Source organism: Harmonia axyridis, chromosome 1, assembly GCF_914767665.1.
Source record: "Harmonia axyridis chromosome 1, icHarAxyr1.1, whole genome shotgun sequence".
In the NCBI taxonomy this organism is placed as follows: Eukaryota; Metazoa; Arthropoda; class Insecta; order Coleoptera; family Coccinellidae; genus Harmonia; species Harmonia axyridis.
In genome coordinates, this window is record NC_059501.1 from 84,584,091 (window position 1) to 84,605,661 (window position 21,571).

At 37.4% G+C, this 21,571-nt stretch overlaps 1 protein-coding gene across 2 annotated transcripts in view; it reads left to right on the top strand.

The window, feature by feature from the left end:
- The window catches only part of LOC123679215 (ras-responsive element-binding protein 1-like), a 59,570-nt gene that overhangs the window by 35,764 nt on the left and 2,235 nt on the right, over positions 1 to 21,571 (top strand). For both annotated transcript variants that reach the window (XM_045616666.1, XM_045616676.1), the window contains exons 2-3: positions 12,333 to 12,404; positions 18,126 to 21,561. In XM_045616666.1, coding sequence (XP_045472622.1) covers positions 12,333 to 12,404; positions 18,126 to 21,561 — 3,508 coding nt within the window. The remainder of the gene's footprint in view (positions 1 to 12,332; positions 12,405 to 18,125; positions 21,562 to 21,571) is intronic.

Sequence of the window (21,571 nt, forward strand, 5' to 3'; positions counted from 1 at the left end):
CCTAAAACAGATTGCTATAGTAAAAGTGAAATGAATCAAAGCTATTAATTGAAGAGATGGGACATTGACCCCAACGTACAAGTTGTATATGGGACCGGAAGAAGAAGAAGAATCAATCAATCTTCCTGTCAATAGAATGATAATAAGTTCCTTATTTACATCGAAATAATGTCAACGAAAGAAAAAATGTGAACAAAGAACCAACCCTTTTTCATATGACGCTCGATTTCATATTTTCATTCTCAAGTGACGTCACTGATGACGTCAATTCGCGTGAAACTGCATTTTTACTCATTTTATTAGGTTTTTGTGAACTAAAACGTGTCACTATCGTGAAAAACCACCCCCTCAATCTATTTCAACCCCACCCGCTCTCAATCCACCCTGTATAATGATGTTTTCGGGATAATTCCCTCTCGATTCGACAATAAGACGTGTTGAAAGGCGTTAAATAGCCGGAATAACTCTTGTCAACGATCCATTTAACAACGGGGGCACCCTGTAATCCTCTTCTATTGTTCAGGGTGTTTCCCATTACAGGAGTCAAAAGGTACCAGTACCAGTCGGCCCTTTTGTACAAGGGTCTTGCTCATCTCTGCCCTCGGGGGCACAAAAGATGTACGATTCATCACCTTGATTGGATTCGGGGAGGTTTTAGTGTGGTTTGTTTGTGTTGATACGGCGCTATTGGGGGACAGGCCCGGGTTCAGGACATTTGTTCATGAAAAAGGTTTGCTCGATGTGAATGCAGCGCTTGCTCGCCGTTGATCGATAACTGCAACGCTGCATATTCTCGTGATCTGCCGAAATTTACCTATTCGTCTCCACGTTTTTGAAATACCGCCATTTTTTCAGGATGAGTGAAGCAATCTCAAAGGTTCCTCCTCAACTAATTTTAAAAAACCAGAGTTTCAGATTTTGACAAGACCTTTTTGTATAAAATTTTCTTCAATAAAAAGTCATCCAATTATTTGCCATTTCAACAAAATTTATAAATAATGACTTTCCGCAATAACGAACTCTTTAAAATGATTAATAGTGAAAACCTCAAATAATTCGATAGTTTCTAGCGTAAAACATCGCTTACTCATTTTTGAACCGATCACTGAAACGGTATAGACCCCTCTTAAGCGGAATGAACAGGATTTTTGAGTCGATAATGTGATGGGAGAGGAAACATGGATTTATCTAGCCACTCCTGAGTCAAAAAAAGCAACATGTCACACAGCTCGTGCCACAATCGATTTATTGAAAGAAACGTTTGGTGACCGCCCAATTTCACGTTTTGGACCCGTGAATTGGCCTCCAAGATCTTGTGATTTAACACCGCTAGACTACTTTCTGTGGGGCTATGTAAGTCATTGGTCTATGCGGATAAGTCACAAACCCTTGACCATTTGGAAGACAACATTCGCCTTGTTATTGCCGATATACGGCCACAAATGTTGAAAAGTCATCGAAAGTTGGACGTCCAGATTGGACTACATCCGAGCCAGCCGTGACGGTCATATGCCAGAAATCATATTTAAAATGTAATGTCATAAGATTATCTTGCGGATAAATAAAATTCATTTCAATCGAATAATCTATCGTTGTTTTATTGCAATTTAAAGTTCTATAGCTCTAAAAAACACCCTTTAGTAGTTTAATGAGCAGACTCTTGAGTTTTTGGGAGAAGAAATGGAACCACGACTGAAATTTGGACAATATAGGATCAAAACAGCGCTCACATCAACCCACTATGCAAAATAACTAACTTAATCACCCCCGATAAAGAATTAGCCGGGCCCAACATCCGACCCTTGGGGTACCCCAAAAGCGACCGATTCCAGACCAACAAATTCGCAAGACTGCCCGTCGAAATCGAAAGTTTCGTAACACGAAAATTCTCCGCTAATTGCCCGGCCATCCTTGACCAGTTAATTCTCGTCATTATCTCATTATGGGCAGGTGATCGAGCTCCCGAGGTTTTGTTTAAGAAACCATTGTTAATTTTCCACTTATTAATAAGCCGATTCAAATCGGCGCATTTCATATGTAATTACATAAACCAACAGATTCAAATTATTGTTATGAGAAGAAACTGCGATATACGCTTTCTTAACTCGGAGATGAAACCAAACAGACTAGTAGAGCGTGGCGGATTTAGAAAACTCGATGGGCGCTATACCGCTCCACCGACGTCAGGCGAGGAACACAGACACGCTTCTTCTTATTCTGATGGACCGGCCTGGGTGGATAAATAAATCATGAGGTCTGCTTGCGAATATTGGAGAAAGGATAAGACTTTACTTTCGTACGTTTCGTGTGGTATTTTATTAGTTAAACAAGCTTACAAGTTTCGTCTTTTGAAAATATGAAGAGCATACAATCATCAGTCGAATTTTAATCTATTATTCTATGGTTGGCAGCTGACATAACGTCTGTCAAACTGACGTTTGACATCGATTGTCAAAGTCAGATAAATGCTCCCTCTATATATGTTTATTACTCTGAGACGAAAACAGGTCAGCTGTATTGTTGATAAATTCTCTTCAGTTCTTAATTCTTAATTTGTTTCTATGATTTGATGGTTATTCACTAATCGGAATGAGATGAATCCAACAGATCGAATATCATATAAATTGGTCCAGTCTTTCTCGTAATTAGGATACATATATTGTTAATTCTGTGAGTTACGTCATCTATGATTCCTCATGATCAATTTGCCAAAATGGGCAATTCAAATCTCAACCTTCTGAGTAGCATCTTCTCAACAATGCACCAAACCGGATAAATCGCTCCATTTGAAGTGTAATTCGACCATTTTCGAGGTTATCTCCTCTCATCGCTAAAAATCTCCAGATAAGCGCGGTGAAAAAAACCTATGTGGAACACCGTATCTCCCTCTATGCCAAAGCGCTATCTGTGCTTTTTTAGCGCTCGCTTATCGTAAACGCAAATTCTAAGATTTCTGCCTAACGTTCTCAGTAAGTGGTACAGAGGATTTTTAACGAGTAACAGTCGATTAGAGATGATAAATCGTATCTTGAAAGAGGATAATTCTGTTGTTGAATTGAGCAGACACTCTCCTGCTAATAGGTTTGGAGATTCTGGTCGTTACTGTTCGATGATAAGGCCAGGGAAATTCCGCAGAAGAAGAGATGCTTTCTCGTTTGAACATTGCATGATGCCAGATTGAAACGAAAATAGTAAGAGGATTCGAAATGTAGAGTGCTTTGTTTCCATTTGGCAACATGACGACTGATTTCATAGACAACTATTTCGTTATGTCAAAGTTTAATTCCATTTTAATTATTTCTTCACCCCTCAGAGTAATAAACATAGATAGAGGGAGCATATATCATTTTCAGTAAGCAAATTTTGTTCCCAACATGAACTATCAAATTTGACATGAAGCGCGCGGAAATGAAAACATATCAGTGATACGATATTTCACTCAATTCGCGAGTTTCTCCACAAAGAACGCACTTCTTACGTCCCATAGTGAATCGACGTTTCATATTAACTCAACTTATATTGAAATAAATACCTAAATATATCAGAAATTCAGAAAATAAACTTCAAGCGCGCCAAACGACGTGAAACAATCGATGACACAAGGAGAGCAAAGGTTGCCAAACCTTGGATTTCAGCAGGTAGATACAGAAAATAATAAATATTCTGCTTATTATAAATTCGATAATTTGAAAAAATATCGGATTCCAAATATTCAAATTTGCATATTTAATCGGATATCACTCAAATAAATACATTTCATTCAATATAATATTCATTCATAACGATATAGTAAAATTGTGGATTTGAAAATTTAGCACAATTCGACAACGTAATCTAACCATGTTGGGGACATGTAAAAATTGCGAATACTCCCTCTATCTAAGTTTATTTTCTTTTAGAAGGACAATTTTTACTCTGCTCTTCTTTCTTATTTCACTTTCACTGTTTATGAGAACGAAAAAGGGTGAACGTCCTGTAGTGTATACCTTCAAATGTTTACTCCATAGAACCCTTAATGGTAAAAATAAAATAACTAATAATTCCAAGTCGAACATTGCGTTCATCTGTAACGAAAACACAATCGATCATTGAAAGAACACGATATGTTGTTTACCATAAAAGAGCAGTTCAAAAGGGAATCCTCATCGCATGATTCATACCATCAGCATACTTGAGTCAAGAATCATACATTGACCACAGGACTTGCCGTGGCACGTCTTCTCGCAAACACTACATACAGGGTGTAGGTGAAGTCGTATATACCTTTCAAAGTCCGCGTATATTATTTTGATAAGACGGGTTGGGTCTGATGGATTTTTTTTCTATGAATAAAACATGAGATAAATTTAGAGCTGTGAGGTAGTTGGAACTAGTTCGTAATTAACATCAGTGTAATTTTCACCTGGCACGTTTTCAATGTGGTGGGGTGTTATGATATACAGGGAGTGACGAATGATTTTCCACCCTACGTGTCCTATTTATCTTAATGGAGATAGGGAAATGTTTGCTTCGTACAGGGTCGTACTATGCGGCACAAAAATGGATGAGATTGCTATTTTGATGGTTAGAATTTTCAATCGTAGGCTTTCTTAGTTTAACCTCGAGTTCATTATTAGTTTTTTAATGTCTGGAGTTTTCTAATAAAAATGATACACTTTGAAATGGTTATAAAGGCAACACTTCGTATTATTTTTTGACTTTACTCAGGACATTTGTATTTGTTAGGTTATGCCATTTAATCTTGGAAAGAAACGAGCTTCAACAACTTTCAGATATTGTTGAATTGTGCTCCTTTGTGAATACTGGAGAGAAGTCTAACAATTCATGAATAATATTATTCAGTTAATCGATGCAATCACTACTCGTCGTATTGTAGTGTCTAAGAGTGCAACTACGCGCTCAAAATCTCCTAACTTGACGTCAGTGTTTTTCTCATTTTAAATTTCAATTTTTTTTTCGTGGAATCTTTCGATATTTTGATAGTTATTATTTATTGGGAATGGAGATAAATCCAACAAATCATTTGTTGAGTTGTAAAGGGTGTTACTGAACGGGTAAAATTGCATGTATTTTTTATTTCATTCAAGCAGATTCAAAAATTAATTTCTTCTAAAAAAAGTTCCCAAAGAAATGATTGACAAATCAATAGACCTGAAATAATCTTTCTTCGAACTAACACGCGTTATAACAAATTTTGTTGAAAAGGTACAAGCCCAGAGCTTCTGAAAGGCCCCACAGAAACCTACGATTACCAACAAAAAAAAAAATTGGAAATAACGTGTGATGATCCGGTGCAGAGGACCATAAAAACAATCCACGTATTCGCGGTTTATTTTTCGGCGGTTTTGTCCGATAATTCCCTAAACGCCGTGTGCGGTTAACGCTAAACCCACTCTTACCAACCTAACGGTCTGTGCATCTCGACCATCAGCAGTTTTCTTCAAAGAGCCTCGATACTCCCGCGTGATAAGCATATTATACCCTCATGTCCCAACACGTCGAGCTGCAGATAGTTCGGTAAAGCATACAAAAAAAAAATAATGATACATTCGATTGTATCCGTTAGATATATAGGCTGGTAGCCAGGCATATGGTCTTTCCACCTGCCCTTGCCTTGCTCACGAAACACCTGCAGATGGCGTGTGCCCGCCTATCTCTCTCTATCCTCGAACGTTCGAGTTCGAACCCCTTTTCAACGGAACACAATGCACAAACAAGCGTAAAAAAGGGATCTAGAGTATCTCTCGAGTCCACGTATAATTCAGCTCCGAAAGAATGCGTCTCGAGACACCATACAATGCAAATGTAAACAGTTCGTCAGCATCCACACTTCGTATATTATAGATTTTACGACATAATCAGGTATTGGGTTTTATTGCTTGGATTATTGGCAATTCGCAAAACTTATTCCGCACTTCCAGCGGCTATTTTTGACATTTGTTCCATTTGAACTACTGGCGCGTCTTAGCTGCCGGTTCATCGGAACTACCTACACATAGGAGTACAAAAAACGAATCTAGAGCATTTCTCAGATCTCTATACAGTTCTTCCCTGAATTATGCGTCTTGGACACCAAATAATGAATATATAAAAAATGAGACATCAGCATCCACGTTTGTTGTAGCCGATTTTAGGACTTTATTGGCTGTTAGATTATCTATTTTGAAATATTCCTTCATTTTTTGCCAGTTCGCTTACTTAATATGCTCTTTGGCTTTATTACCGACTATTTTCGTTACGTTAGTCGGTTTTTGCGCGTCTGACCTACGATACGAAAGAGCTACCGGTTCAAAAGACCTATGGGTCAATTGAACTAATGGATCTAAATATCTATCTGTTCTCAGTAGATTTTGGTTGACTCAGTGATTAATTTGGAAAATATGAGTGTGTTATAATCACATACTTAATTCCAATGGACTTCTACAATCACATTTGCATTTTTGAAAAAATATTTGATTTTTTCTTGGATTTTTTCGATATTGTGACCGATATACCGCACGAATGCGCTGTGTTGCCTTGATCGATCAATTATCCGCTGAAAATCTTCCTCAACTCTCAGTATAACGAAACATCAATCCGTTCTGATTGAAATCAACGAGATTACAAACTAACGATCTGACTCAAAACGCAACTAATTGAGCAATTTGCGGTATCTGGTCAAGAAGTTATAATTTCGTACGTATTATCAACTTACGCAAGTACGATGTGGATCGAAAAAAAAATTTTTTTTGCTCGCTTTCCTCATAACTAGAGAAAACATCATCCGTTGTTGATTGAGGCAACCTTTATTTGGCAATTATACATGTATGCGCGCTCATTAATAATTCTGAAATATTTGAGAAATGTTTCCTTTACGTTGAGAAACTCAGAGGAAATCTACGTATCTCCGGTGAATAGATTCTTTTACATCTCGATATAAGATATAACGGGTGTTTTTTTTCGAGGTATATAACTTTAAGTTGGCATTACTGTTCGAGATGGCGACCGATTTAACAGCCGTCAAGTGATTTATTCTCAGTTTGGTTCGGCAATTCATCATGAATAGATTCACGCCTGAACAACGCTTGCAAATAGTACAATTTCATTTCGAAAATAATGGTTCTGTGCGGAATACGTATCGCGCACTACGTCCATTTTATTTTGTTTAGCGATAAAGCGTACTTCTGGTTGAATGGCTACTTCAACAAACAAAACTGCCGCATTTGGAGTGAAGCTAATCCTCAAGGGTATGGCGAAACATCGTTACATCCAGAAAAACTGACTGTTTGGTGCGCTTTATGGGCTGGTGGAATTATTGGTCCATACTTCTTCAAAAACGATGATGGCCAGAACGTTAGAGCCATGATTACTAACTTTTTCATTCCTGAATTGAACAACCATGATGTCCAGGAGCTGTGGTTCCAACAAGACGGCGCAACATGTCACACAGCTCGTGCCACAATCAATTTATTGAAAGACACGTTTGGTGACCGCCTAATTTCTCGTTTTGGATCTGTGAATTGGCCTCCAAGATCATGTGATTGAACACCGCTAGACTACTTTCTGTGGGACTATGTAAAGTCATTGGTCTATGCGGATAAGCCACAAACCCTTGACCATTTGGAAGACAACATTCGCCGTGTTATTGCCGATATACGGCCACAAATGTTGGAGAAAGTCATCGAAAATTGGACGTCCAGATTGGACTACATCCGAGCCAGCCGTAGCGGTCATATGCCAGAAATCATATTTAAAATGTAATGCCACAAGATTATCTTGAGGATAAATAAAATTCATGTCAATCGAATAATCCATCGTTGTTTTATTGCAATTTTAAGTTCTATGGTTTTAAAAAAAACACCCTTTATATTGCCCAATTTGGAAGCTTTGTTCTGGCGTTTAACGATACATGGTGAATTGCCAATCTTTACTGAACATAACTGTCAACACAGTTTGACATTCTCAACTGTCAAACCATAGACAACAACCATCGAAACTTCTCATGAGGCTGAAAAAACACCCGTTCTCCATTTTTTTATATTGCAAATCGTATTTGTCATTGCAATGTTCAATTTTTTTCTGTATACAAGGGGGAATTTGGCAATAAATATGAGGGAGTTTTATCTCCCCAAATTGCATTCTGGCTTTCGACAGATGCAAATGTTTGATTTCATCTGATCTGCAAATACAAACTATCTCGTCTTATCTATTTTATTAAGCGTTTCCTAGTTCGATATATCTGGGTTTATCTTGAACGATAATAGAAAATGGGCATCTAAATCTAGGATTTCGCAATATGCCAATCTGAATCTCCCGATTTTTCAAGTTCATATTGATTTACCTACAGTATGAATTTGACGCTTTTTATGTCAACATTGACGTAATCTGTGGGAACTTCGATCTAGGATGCGATGAGATTTGCAGTTTTCACTCAGATAAACACGAATTATTCTCTAAATATCGGCAATATTCTTATGAATTCATGTGCTCAATAAACATCAATTTTGATGTATTATATTTTCAATTTTATTCATTGAGTTTTGTCATAATTCATAGCAAAAATATAAGAAATTTCGTGCAAATAGCTCTTAAAATTTTCGAGAAAAGAAACCTGTGAACTTTATATAAAGCAAGAGGCGGTCAATTACGCTTCATTACCATAACCATAGATTTCCTGCTGTTTCGAAACTCTTCTTCTTCACGTATGAAATGGCCGCATGACGGAAGCAGTTTCCATCCTTCAAAATATTGTTGCAAAACGTCACATCGAGTTTTAAATATAAACGTCTTGCTTATCAGACCGTAGGCTGTGCAACAATGATATTAAATTCAACTTTCGATCTTCCTATCACAATCTTAGGAACTATGTAATAATAATAATAATGAGAGTGTGGCAGCACTGATTTCGCGCGCCACGACCAAGATCTGTTCGTATTTCTTCACGGTTTGGTTGGTAGCAAGTGAAAAAGACTGCGTTCGTCGAATCAGATCTTGTGAAAATGGATATTTTCGCACATGGGTTGTTTGTTGTTGAGGTTTTTGTACTGCACTATAGGGTGGACCAAATTGGACACTTTCGAAAGGCAATAAACATAGATAGAGAGAGCATATGTCATTTTCAGTAAGCAAATTTTGTCCCCAACATGAACTATCAAATTTGACATGAAGCGCGTGGAATGAAAACATATCAGTGATTCGATATTTCACTCAATTCGTGAGTTTCTCCACGAACAACGCACTTCTTATGTCCCATAGTGAATCAAAGTTTCATATCAACTCAAAATATATTGAAATTAATACCTAAATATATCAAAAATTCAGAAAACAAACTTCAAGCGCGCCAAACGACGTGGAACAACCGATGACACTAGGAGAGCAAAAGTTGCCATACCTTGGATTTCAGCAGGTAGATACAGAAAATAATAAATATTCTGCTCATTATAAATTCGACAATTAGGAAAAATATCGGATTTCAAATATTCAAATTTGCATATTCAATCGTGAATCACTCAAATAAATATATTTCATTCAATATAATATACATTCATAACGATATAGTAAAATTGTGGATTTGAAAATATATAACAATCCGACAACGTAATCTAACCATGTTGGGGACATGTAAAAATTGCGTATACTTCTTCTATCTATGTTTATTACTCATGGTTGATACTGAATGTGAATATTCATTTCTAATGGTTTTAGAGATATTTCGTGAGATGTAAAAACCTATAATTTATGTGAAATTTTCGGATCATTGAAAAACTATGGGAATAAGTTTCCAAACTAAATCTTCACTTAAGAAACAAAATAAGCCGACATCAACAACACAATCAAATTAAATGACGATGAACCAGAAACATGAAAATTCAGTTATCCCGTAACAAGCTTAATAACACTAATAACACACGTAAACAAATAATAATACCACGCTAGACAATAACATCCAATGGAACAACAGCATTAACCAAAATTTCTAACGACAGTGCACTCCCAAATCTAGTCGAATTAAATCCAATTCATTGCCGTGCGACAAAAAAAAATCTCATGACATAGGTATGATGGGTCTGTTCAAAATAAGAGGCGAGCTGCAATTTGGTTTCTTCACAATCTTCTCTCATTATGTTTAAGAGACAATCGTGTATCATTTTGCGTTACACAGAAATAATGAGAGGGGATCTGTTAGTTCCGCTTGGTGAAGATCTACCATCCATCGACGAGGGATCTCGAATTAGACGGTCACGCGAGCTTGGATTCACGATTTCTAGGAAGGTGGCATTATCGAGAGCACGATCGATAGCTTCTTTCACCGACGGTTTCCAGAAAGAACGCAAAAAAAAATCGGGACTCGAAGGCGCCGTCAATATAGCGGTCGCCCATCCAGACGCCGATCTCGCCCAGAACTGCTTATCTCCCATATCATATCAATTAACTATTAACTATAGCTATAATTAACTAAAATGATTGTGTTATATGAAGCTTGAAACGCGCCGTTTCGTTTTTGAGACACAGAGTGTTCAAATTTGATTTTTTTCAGGTTTTTACCTTATAGTACCTTCCCTCACTAAAATATTTAACTTAAATTTGGCATAGATAATCCAATTTGAATTTTTAATCCAGTGATATGTTAATTTTATCTATAGAGTGGTATTCTTTCTGGAACAGTTGTCGCTTCTTTCGCACATAACTTTGTTTCAGTGTACCATTGGTAGTTTAGAAAAATGTTAAAAGAAACTTTGGTCCAGTACTACGCTTTTTGTTTTCTCGTAGTTTTTCCATATATGCTAAGGATTCCACAAATGAAATTTCAACAATTTTCTAGTAGTCCTCAGGAAAATTCAAATTATCATAAAAATCCAGTTATTGAGCTGTGATGAATAAACTAATTATAAGTTTTGTTACTTATTTACTCAATATGTAGCGACCATTCATAAAGATTCGATAAATTTGTATAATCTTCACAAAAAAGAAGGACTACAAGAAACACCCTGTAGTTCGAAATCAAAGCGGTTGCGGCCCATGTTTGTATGATTTTTTCTTCTTAAAATTATCCAAGAAACCTGCTGTTTAGGAACACGCTGTTAACATTAATTTTTCACATTCTCCACTCGAATCTCAAAATATTTTTCTTAAAATCTTCCAGCCTTACTCATATTTTCAAACCAACATATTTCTGTTCATAACAATTTTTAAGTACGTAAGATCGCGTTAGCCTCTAAACAGGGAATTGTATTTGGAATATTGGAAACATATTATTCAATCTCGATAAATAAATGTAAAAGGATATGAAAAATAGGGAAATTGGGAAGTGGGTAAACCAAAAGATCAAATGTTGACATGGCAAACTGGACCTGACAAAAGATAATCAAGATAACACATACAGATGACACAATATTGTTGAAGCCTTAAGAAAACTTTCGCTCAATTTGAAGAAGTAACTACAGAAGCACCCAATTAAATTTTATCGCTTTCAACAAAGAAATACAACGCAGAATTGATTTTCAATGCAAAATTTCGAAAAGATTCTTCATCCAGTGGAAAAATCCCAAAACACCTCGAACTAACTAACAAAAGCATTGTAACCAAATCAAATTATTAGTGACGCAACTTATCAACTGTTTTTTTGAACGATATATTTTTTGACAGAACGTCAACATTGAGAACTTTCTGCGGACTTCTTCTGTCAATCGAACCATAGAATTCGTACGTCATGTTCTTCTTCTTCTTGAAGTGAGCAGCTCAACAGTGGATATTTGTCGTAGCTTGTGCAATGTACAATTAATATCAGAACATGAAAAAATACTTGTTAGAGGGCCGAATGAGCGATTATTGTCAACCTTCAGTCGGAGATGTCATCAACGACTTTGTTTTATTTAAAGAATGGCGATACGTGAACATATTTATAGATGCTGAAATATAGGTATAATTCCCGTTCAAGGTGAGCTTGAATGTTAGTAAATCTTCGTGTTATCATAACAAAATATGGCTAAATTAGAAGATGCCTGTCGATGGTACATACCTACTAAGTGGAGATTTATGTTAACATCGCTGTTTCGTTGACGTTAAAATGAAATTTCTGATAAAAAATCTCGTTAATAATACAGTTTCAAGGAAAATAGCCTGTTAGGTCCAAGGGTCGATTGCAGATCCCTGTCAATCTTTTCTATGATTGGTTTTTTTTTGCTCTGTGCTCATCTGTAATGTGCCGATTATTGGCTCCGATCGTTTGGTCTAACAACGTATAATTTGTTAATCTATTGATAGACGAAACTAATTGTGTTTGGCTCTAAAAAAAAATTATTTCGAATGATTTTAACGATTTTTTTTATTGAACTTTGATTTTTTTGTTACAGAAGCTGATCCAGAAATGCAGGGCATTGTATTTATGCACCAACAAGGTTCACCACCTCCAAATAATACTTCAGGTAAGAAAATATTTAATTCATGTTAAATTTGATATTTTAGGTTTACCTTCAATAACCTGAAAAGACTTCGAATCGGTATTTTTTCAAAAATTAAGTGCATAGGTTGTTCCGGAAGCACCAGATCTAATTCCGCTTGACTTTTTCTTTTTTTGTTGAAGTATAACCACATTTTTAGCCAAAAAGAAACCATTTGGACTTTCTGATCGTTTTGTTCTTCATGTGTTTTTTGGTTTGCCCCAACAAATTAGAGTTTATTACTGTAATTTCAAAAATTCTATATTCTACTTGGTATCAGTACCAAGTACTGAGCCGTACTTGGTACTACATACCTTCAAATTTTCCTTCAAAACAACGAATAGTGAGTCGATCAACTGAAGAATATCTTCCTTAAATTCGTCTTAAATTTCTCTCAGTATAGTCACAAATGGGCACTCATTTTGATAAAATAATCTAACAATTTTTGAACGTTATTGAAGCGTGTATCTTTCCATGATTGAATGGCAAACCATAAGAAATGTAAAAAAAATAATACACAGTGTTGCCATTACAATAATTTTAAATTGTGTCATTCCTATTAGAGAACTCTACACATGGTGTTACTAAATTGAGATACAAATGAAAATGAGAAATTTCTTGGTAAATTTTGAGAAAAAAAGTCTCATAAACATGGGTCCGCAAGCACTTTGTTTTCGAGATACTGGGTGTTTCTCGTAGTCCTACTTTTTTGTGATAAATTATACGAGTTTATCAAATCTTTGTGAAAAATTGCTACATATTGAAGAAAAAGCACCAAAACTTAATAAATTTATTTATCACAGCTTACTAAGTGGATTTCTATGATAATTTTATTTTCTTGAGAATTTCGAGATTATTGTTTGAAATTTTTTTCTAGACATCAGTAGAAGATTAGATAAAACTACAAGAAATCAAAAAGTTTAGAACTAGATCAGAGTTTCTTCCAAAATAATATAATAAAAAAAATGTTCTGGAAGAAAAAAGTGGACATCGTTTAAAAAAAAAAATATCAACCTTCAGATTTTCAACTGAAATTGGCATATCACGTGATTTAAATTCTGAAATGAAATAAATAGGCCAAATTTCAGTTGAATATCTTCTGAAGTACAGATGTTATGTGAAAGAACTTGTAAAAAAATATCAAACTATCAAAACTAGAAAACAAACCGTTTACAGACCCATATTTATAAGACTTTTTTTCTTAAAATTATCCGAGGAATTGCTCATTTTCGTTTTTACCTCCAATTTAGAAACACCCTTTATATGTATAGTTAAGACGTTACGAGTAGACGAATCTAGCAATGTTTTTAGTTGACTCTCTTCAATGAAAAAATTAGTATTTATACGTTATCATATTTTCTTACGTGCAGATAAAATCCAAAAAAGATAAATATCTACCTACATTCCGTTTCGTTTCCTACTAAGTCTAACCTAGGGATTCAAGGCTTGACTTGATACTCAAGCTACTTGACTTGATATTCAAGCTACTTGACTCGAAATCAACTCAATTCCAAGTCAAGTACTTAGTAGTTTTTCAATGTCAAGTCAAGTATTTATTTATCAAGTACTTGACATTGAGAAACTATTTTATTTCGCACGTAAGAATGTTAGGTTAGGTTAGACTCTAGCCTAACCTAACCTAACATCCTTACTAAGTCTAACCAAAACGTACCTACTATAGTAGGCATACAACACGCGAATCAATTCGCCAGTACGTATAAAATTGGAGACCACAATCATGCAAAATCCCAACAGAAAACTCTATCTTTCTCTCAGGAAAAACCAGCATTTTCCTCCGCGCCAAACAGAGCGATAAAAAAAAGATCGCGCTGCTCAGATAGTGATCTTGTAGAGAGCGAAATCTGTTTGGACGGAAAGACAAGCGATTGTGGTCCACGGAGGTCGAGATAGACTGGCATCAAACCGCACAAACAAACTTAACGCGACTACGGTTTCCTTTCCAAGTACGTATTTTCAGATTGTTAACCTAAACCGGGAGATAAGTGAAACCGGAAAGAGAGACGTATGTGGGAACCTGTCGTCGTCTCTCCTCATTTTCTTGCACAGATCGCTGTTGTCCCAGTTTTGGCATTCAGGAAAAACGGCGTTTCGATTTTGATCGAGAAATCCTTGAATCTCGGGAATTTTCGGTAGACATGGCAACGTTGCAAATTTCAAAATTGATCATTTTTATCGGGAGGTTATGAAAAAAATCGTTAAATTATCTCATTGAGGGGGTGAAGAAGAATACTTGCCATTGAGAAAGTTCGGTAAAGCTCTGAGTAATCGGGCAAAATTTTCACCAGTTCGAAAATGGGCTTCGTTTGGATCTGAGGACGCAACTATCCTAGAATTTTCAGATCGATACCTCCAAAATTGGGGCTGTTGTGCGGGAAAAATAAATACATCTTGAATTTTCAGAAAATCTGGGACAATTTGGTAAATTTCATCAAGGTTCCTGGACAGAATTGGGAAAGATCTATTGTATTGACAAAAACATAACAAACTGTCACGATTTTTTCAATCATTGGAAATCAGGATTTTATGTATGTATAAGGCAACGTCGCACTTTTAGAACTTCAATATTTTATGAGGCACAAAAATTCATTTCTTTCAACCTCAGAGTAATAAACATATAAGGAGGAAGCATATGTCATTTTCAGTAATCAAATTTTGTCCCCAACATGAACTATCAAAATTGACAAGAAGCACGCGGAAATGAAAGCATATCATTGAAACGATATTTCACTGAATTCGCGAGTTTATCCACAAAGAACGCACTTCTTTTGTCCCATAGTGAATCAACGTTTCATATCAACTCAAAATATATTGAAATAAATACCTAAATACATCAGAAATTCAGAAAACAAACTCCAAGCGCGCCAAACGACGTGAAACAACCTATGACACTAGGAGAGCAAAAGTTGCCAAACCTCGGATTTCAGTAGGTAGATACAGAAAATAATAAATATTCTGCTTATTATAAATTCGACAGTTAGAAAGAATATCGGATTCCAAATATTCAAATTTGCATATTTAATCGGGAATCACTCAAATAAATATATTTCATTCAATATAATATACATTCATAACGATATACTAAAATTGTGGATTTAAAAATATGTCAAAATCCGACAACGTAAACTAACCATGTTGGGGACATGTAAAAATTGCGTATACTCCCTCAATCTATCTTTATTATTCTATGGGTTTCACTTATTGGAAATATTAATTTAATAAGGCTACAGTGGGACGCAAGAATTGTAGATATTCAAGTTCTTTAAAATTTTCCTTAGATGCGCCACCTATGCGTCAACTTAGGTACCTATAACCCTTTACACCGAATCTTCCTCCAGACTTCAGCCCATTGTATCGACTGTGCCTTATCTCGGAAAGAAAACGAGCCCAAACTCTACCTAAACGTCGATATATAGGAAGTGAATTGAATCATACCACAAACATTTCAGTTATTCGTCGACAAACGAAACTAGATCCTGCCTTGTTCACACACGAGCTGGTCTTTAGACGAGATATCACATTATCTCAGCGTGTCGTATTGTTTGCCCAAACTAATTGAAAAATAAGTCGGTCTCAAAAGAGCGCTATCATCTTCCTGGATTGACACAGACTCGGAAAGAGTTTTACGAGATGACACACCCAAAGCATCCGACACAAGAATGTTTAAAAGAAACAAAGCGGAAATCCCAGAATTTGTACGTTTCCGAAGATAAAGGATGAATCAAATATGAAGCGGAGTCTTTATGGAATGACACTGAGGGTTACGGAATGACACACTTAAACATTTATTTGAAAATTAATGAATAATATCAATTCAAGGATTTCATCATTTCACTATTTTAAAATAAATCCCAGAATATGTACGTTTCTGGAGATAAAGGATGGATCAAAAATGAAGCGAAGTTCTTATGAAATGACACTGGGGGTTACGCAATGACACACTCAAACATTTATTTGAAAATGAATAAATAATATCAACTTAAGGATTTGATCTTTTCCCTGCTTTGAAATAAATCCCAGAATTTGTACGTTTCTGAAGATAAAGGATGGATCAAAAATGAAGCGAAGTCTTTATGGAATGACACTGAGGGTTACGGAATGACACACTTAAACATTTATTTGAAAATTAATGAATAATATCAATTTAAGGATTTGATCATTTCACTATTTTAAAATAAATCTCAGAATTTGTACCTTTCTGAAGATAAAGGATGGATCAAAAATGAAGCGAAGTCTTTATGGAATGACACTGAGGGCTACGGAATGACACACTTAAACATTAATTTTGAAAAGAATTAATAATATCATTTTAAGGATCTGATCATTTGACTGCTTCGGAATAAATCCCAGAATTCCTACGTTTCCGAAGATAAAGGATGATGCGAAGTATTTATGGAATGACACTGGGAGTTACGAAATGACAAACTGAAACATGTTGATTCTTATTCTTGAAAAATAAGACATCATTAGTAGAGCGTTTCGTCACATTTCAGAAATGGCACAAACTCCAAAGAATGTTATGGGATGACACAAAAGTATTTTTTTTATCCACAAATGAAGGAAATAATATAAATCTGAGCAATAATTCAATTCCCGTTGTCAATATAAAAACCATTTGACAAAAAAAGATAGTTCTGAAAGGGCGCTGTATCATATGCCGGAAATGACACAAACTTCAGAGATTGTAACGAATTGACGTCTGTTCAATGGACAAGCGAAATTGTTTTGATTTTTGAAAATCGAAACTATTTGAAAAATACGAAAAAGCCATATTCCAGGAACGACACAAGCTCTAAGGACTGTTTTGAAATGACACAAAAATATATCTCTCTTGCCTTAGTGACGAAAAATATTTGAAAAATGAGATGGTATTAAAATAACACTTCGCCAATGTATCATATTCCTAGAATGACACAAACTCCAGAGAGTATTATGGAATGACGTCCATTCTTACGCTAACTTGATTTTTTTCGAAGAAAACAGCGAAAACCTTAAAAATTCCACTAGTCGACAATTACCCATTTTCAATTAATTGCAGCCATCTCTCTTTCATACTGCAATCATTGGCGATTTCGATTTATGTATGTGAAAATTACGCAACGTTTCTGAAAACAATAACCGTCGAATATTTGGGTCAAGAGAATGATCGAGCCAGGTAAACACATCGTGACAAAGATATTTGATCGATAGTTTCAATTGGAATAACTTCACATACGAAGAGAGGCTAGCGACTAACGTTTCTCCTCTTTTCTCGGTAACCAGGACGGTCGCTAGGGCGATTGACCGTCGGAAAATCGATTTTTTCGCTTAGAATTCACGTGGAAAATTCGTTCTGATATATGCCTGACCAATGCGAATGTGTCTCAATGTTGTCATGGCTGCTGTTGTTGAATTCGGGGCTTTTTCCATGTTGGGTTGAACAAACAATTGTAACCTATAATTTTCCAAACATTTCCACTTTGTTCAGTGGATTGAGGCAAATGATTTCGAAGAAATTTAATTCGAATCTCTATTTTCATGTGTAAAAACTTTTAATGTTTACCTTGATTTGATGAAACAAACTAAATTTTCAGTAAAGATTTTCCATCACATCCAACGCCAAACAACCAAAGATTCATACCTCTCTTGTTATCTCATCAATTACACTCGAAAAAAGTCACAAAACTAAACCAACCTTTTTCTTTGCAGACATGGAAGTATCCCCTAGTCCAATGAACTACTCGACCAAAGAAAAAACAGACCAAAGCGGCCACCAAGACTCAGGCGTCTTCTCAGCCACAAACAACTCAATATACGACGTATCTACCAACCGAAGTCACATGACGCAGTCAGAAACCTGCCCATCAGAAGCAGGCAGCGATTGCAGCGCCACCGATCGTTTTTCCTGTCCGATCTGCTCCACTGTTTTAACCTCCCAACACGAATTCACCCTACACATCAAATCTCACAACGTTGACTCTGAAACCGTTCAAGACGATAAAGGTTATACCTGCAGGATATGCTTCAAGGTGCTCAGTTCTAGTTCTAGTCTGGACAGGCATGTCTTGGTGCATAGTGGAGAGAGGCCTTTCCACTGCAAATACTGTGGCGATACCTTCACAACCAACGGTAACATGCACAGACATATGAGAGCCCACAACCTGAAGAACAAGAACTATGAATCGGATGGTAGCACTGATAGCAGCGCCAGCAACACCGAATACAACAATAACAGAGTCAAACCCAAGCAGAACAGAAAGCGTAAGCTAGAAATCGACGATGAGGAAATCACTGATACCAAGAAAGTCTTCGCTGAAGATGCCAGAAGGATCTACAGGTGTCCAGTCTGTGAAAGAAACGACTTTGACTCAGTATCCGTCTTAGAGAACCACATGGAAGACAACCACCCAGACTACCCAGCCAAATGCCACCAGTGCGGTATAGTCTTCTCCAACCAGAAGCAGGTGGAAGTCCACCGCGCTGCAGTTCATGAAAATGTAAATCCCAAACATTCTGTCGTTGGTTTCAAAGACCTCACCTTCGTGGACTTCTCCAGCCAGAAATTTCCACATATAGCCAGGTACGAGTGCGAAAAGAACCTGCATAAGGGTTCTGGAAGCTTGAAGTTCCAGTGCAACAAATGCAACCGTGCGTTTCCTTGCTCCAACGCCCTGGAGTTCCACGAAAAAGACTGCAGGGAAAGCGGAGCCGGTCTAGACCTCACTTCCCAAAAACTCACTGAAGTAGAGGTCAGACGTAACGACTTCTTCTCCCGATTAAACCTCCAAGATGTATCACCCGAAAAAAATATCAGAGAAACCCCTGGAAAGACTGAGTTCAGACTCCTACCAGACAACAACAAAGACTTGGCGGACATACAGACCATCATTTCCATGACCACCAGTGGTAGCCTGCTACAGCAGCTTCAGCATAAGACCAACGAGATGGCTAATAACCTGCAGAAGTCAGAAGTGCAGCAAGAGGGTGGTAAGAATGAAGAGGAAGAGACCCAAGATGCCTTCGCCGTTGAGTTCAGAAAGATGAAGTTGAAAGGAGAGTTTCCTTGTAGATTGTGTACAGCCGTGTTCCCAAATCTTCGAGCGTTGAAAGGCCACAACAGAGCGCATTTAAACGGTAATAACAATGGTTCTTATCGTTGCAACATGTGTCCTCATTCTTCCGTGGATAAAGCTGCTCTTATACGTCATATGCGCACCCACAATGGTGACAGACCTTACGAATGTTCACTTTGTAATTATGCCTTCACCACCAAAGCGAACTGTGAGAGGCATCTCAGAAACCGCCACGCCAAAACTACCAGAGAAGAGGTCAAAAAATCCATCATTTACCATCCTTCCGAAGACCCTACCAACGATGAAATGACCAAGCTATCCAACAGGGAAGACTCCAGGAAGATGCACAATTCTTCCAGTGAAGTGTTCGATAATTCTCAAGAGAAAATCCACTGCTCTACTCCAAAATTCGAGGCTAGACCTCAGCATATACCAACCCCGGAAAGAAACCCTATGCTTTCCAACCTCCAATCGCTGAAAGAAAGCCTCAGTTTGTCCATGGGCAAAGAACCTTTGCAGTTGTTCCCTAACATCAACGATGTCATCCGAAACGAGAACCTGAAGACGTTGAAGGAATACAGAAACGTCCACAACGGTGCTATCCCATACCTGCCACCTTACGGCTTCCAACCTAAAATAAATCCTAATCCAATTCCACCATCCTCTGGTAGTATCCAAGTGAAGGACCTCAGTGCCTTGAAGATGAACCCATATGAAAATTCGGAAGATGAAGAGTATGAAGATGACGAAGAATCAATCGACGTTGTTTTAGATCTGAGCAAGAAAAGGACGCCTGAAGAAGAACCAAAACCTGCTGAAGATGCTCCCCAAGATTTGTCTGTTAAAGCTTCGCCGCCTCTTCCACAAGTTACTCCACCTGTGGCGGAAATGCTCCAGGCTAACCTCCTGAGGACACCTCCTAAGATCGACCCTACAACCTTATACACTCAATTGGCTCTAATGAGGGGTAGTTTTGGGCTGCCAGGTTGGTCAGGCTTTCCTTTCAATCCGCTGTTTTTGCAACAGCTTCAGAACCAAGTACCTTCTGGTGCGGCTTCAGATATGAAGGAGAGGTTGAGAAACCAGCTGTGTGGTGGAACTGTCATTACTGACAATCGTTTGCAAGCGTTACAGCAGATTAGGAACGCTGGGTTAATGCCAATGGCAATGAATAATTTTGGTGCTGAGGCTAGACAAGAGGTGGACAGCACGTACTCTGCCTCCAAGATAGCGGAAGATATGAGCAGACCGTTGAGTTTGAAGATTGAACAAAATATGAGTGATAATATGTCTAATATGTCCAGTCCATTGCCACCTACCAAAGCAGACATACTCCAATCGCCCAACTCGGTGAAGATGGTGATAAAGAACGGTATTTTGATGCCTAAGCAAAAACAGAGGAGGTACCGCACTGAAAGACCTTTTACTTGCGAACACTGCTCTGCCAGGTTCACCCTACGCTCAAACATGGAGCGACACATCAAACAGCAACATCCCCAGTTCTGGTCGCAACGACAAAGAGGTAACATCGGCAACCCTGGAAGAAAATCCCAGGTGATGCCTATGAAACCTGGTTTCTGCGATTTGAGCATACCCAACTACGAGATGCAAAAAAGTCAAGGGTATGACGAGAACAAGGAGATGTTTAACGATCGACTAAAATACGCCATCCTTGCCCAACATCTCAGGGGTGTCAATAGCTACAACCCCAACGCTCTAAAACGTGAAGAAGACGAAGAAGACGCTTTGGTCATTGACGAAAACAGCGAGGAGAAACCGGATGTTGGACAGGAATATTTCAAGGAAGAAGAGCAGCAAGAAGAAGAAGAAGAAGAGAAAGAGGAAACTGCCGAAGAGGAGACTAGTTTCGAGACCAAGTCTGGTAAATTGGAAGAAAGTCAAGACTTGGTACCTGTGTCCAGGTTGTTGGATAACGCTTCCCAGCAACAGTTCAACGAGTATTTCAAGAGAGATGTTGAAGAAAATTGTGCTGGGAGTGAAGAAGACGAAGAGGGATTGGTTGCTAGTGGTAGCACCAGCGAGGGAAATATGTCTGGAACTGATGAGAATAAGTAAGTATCA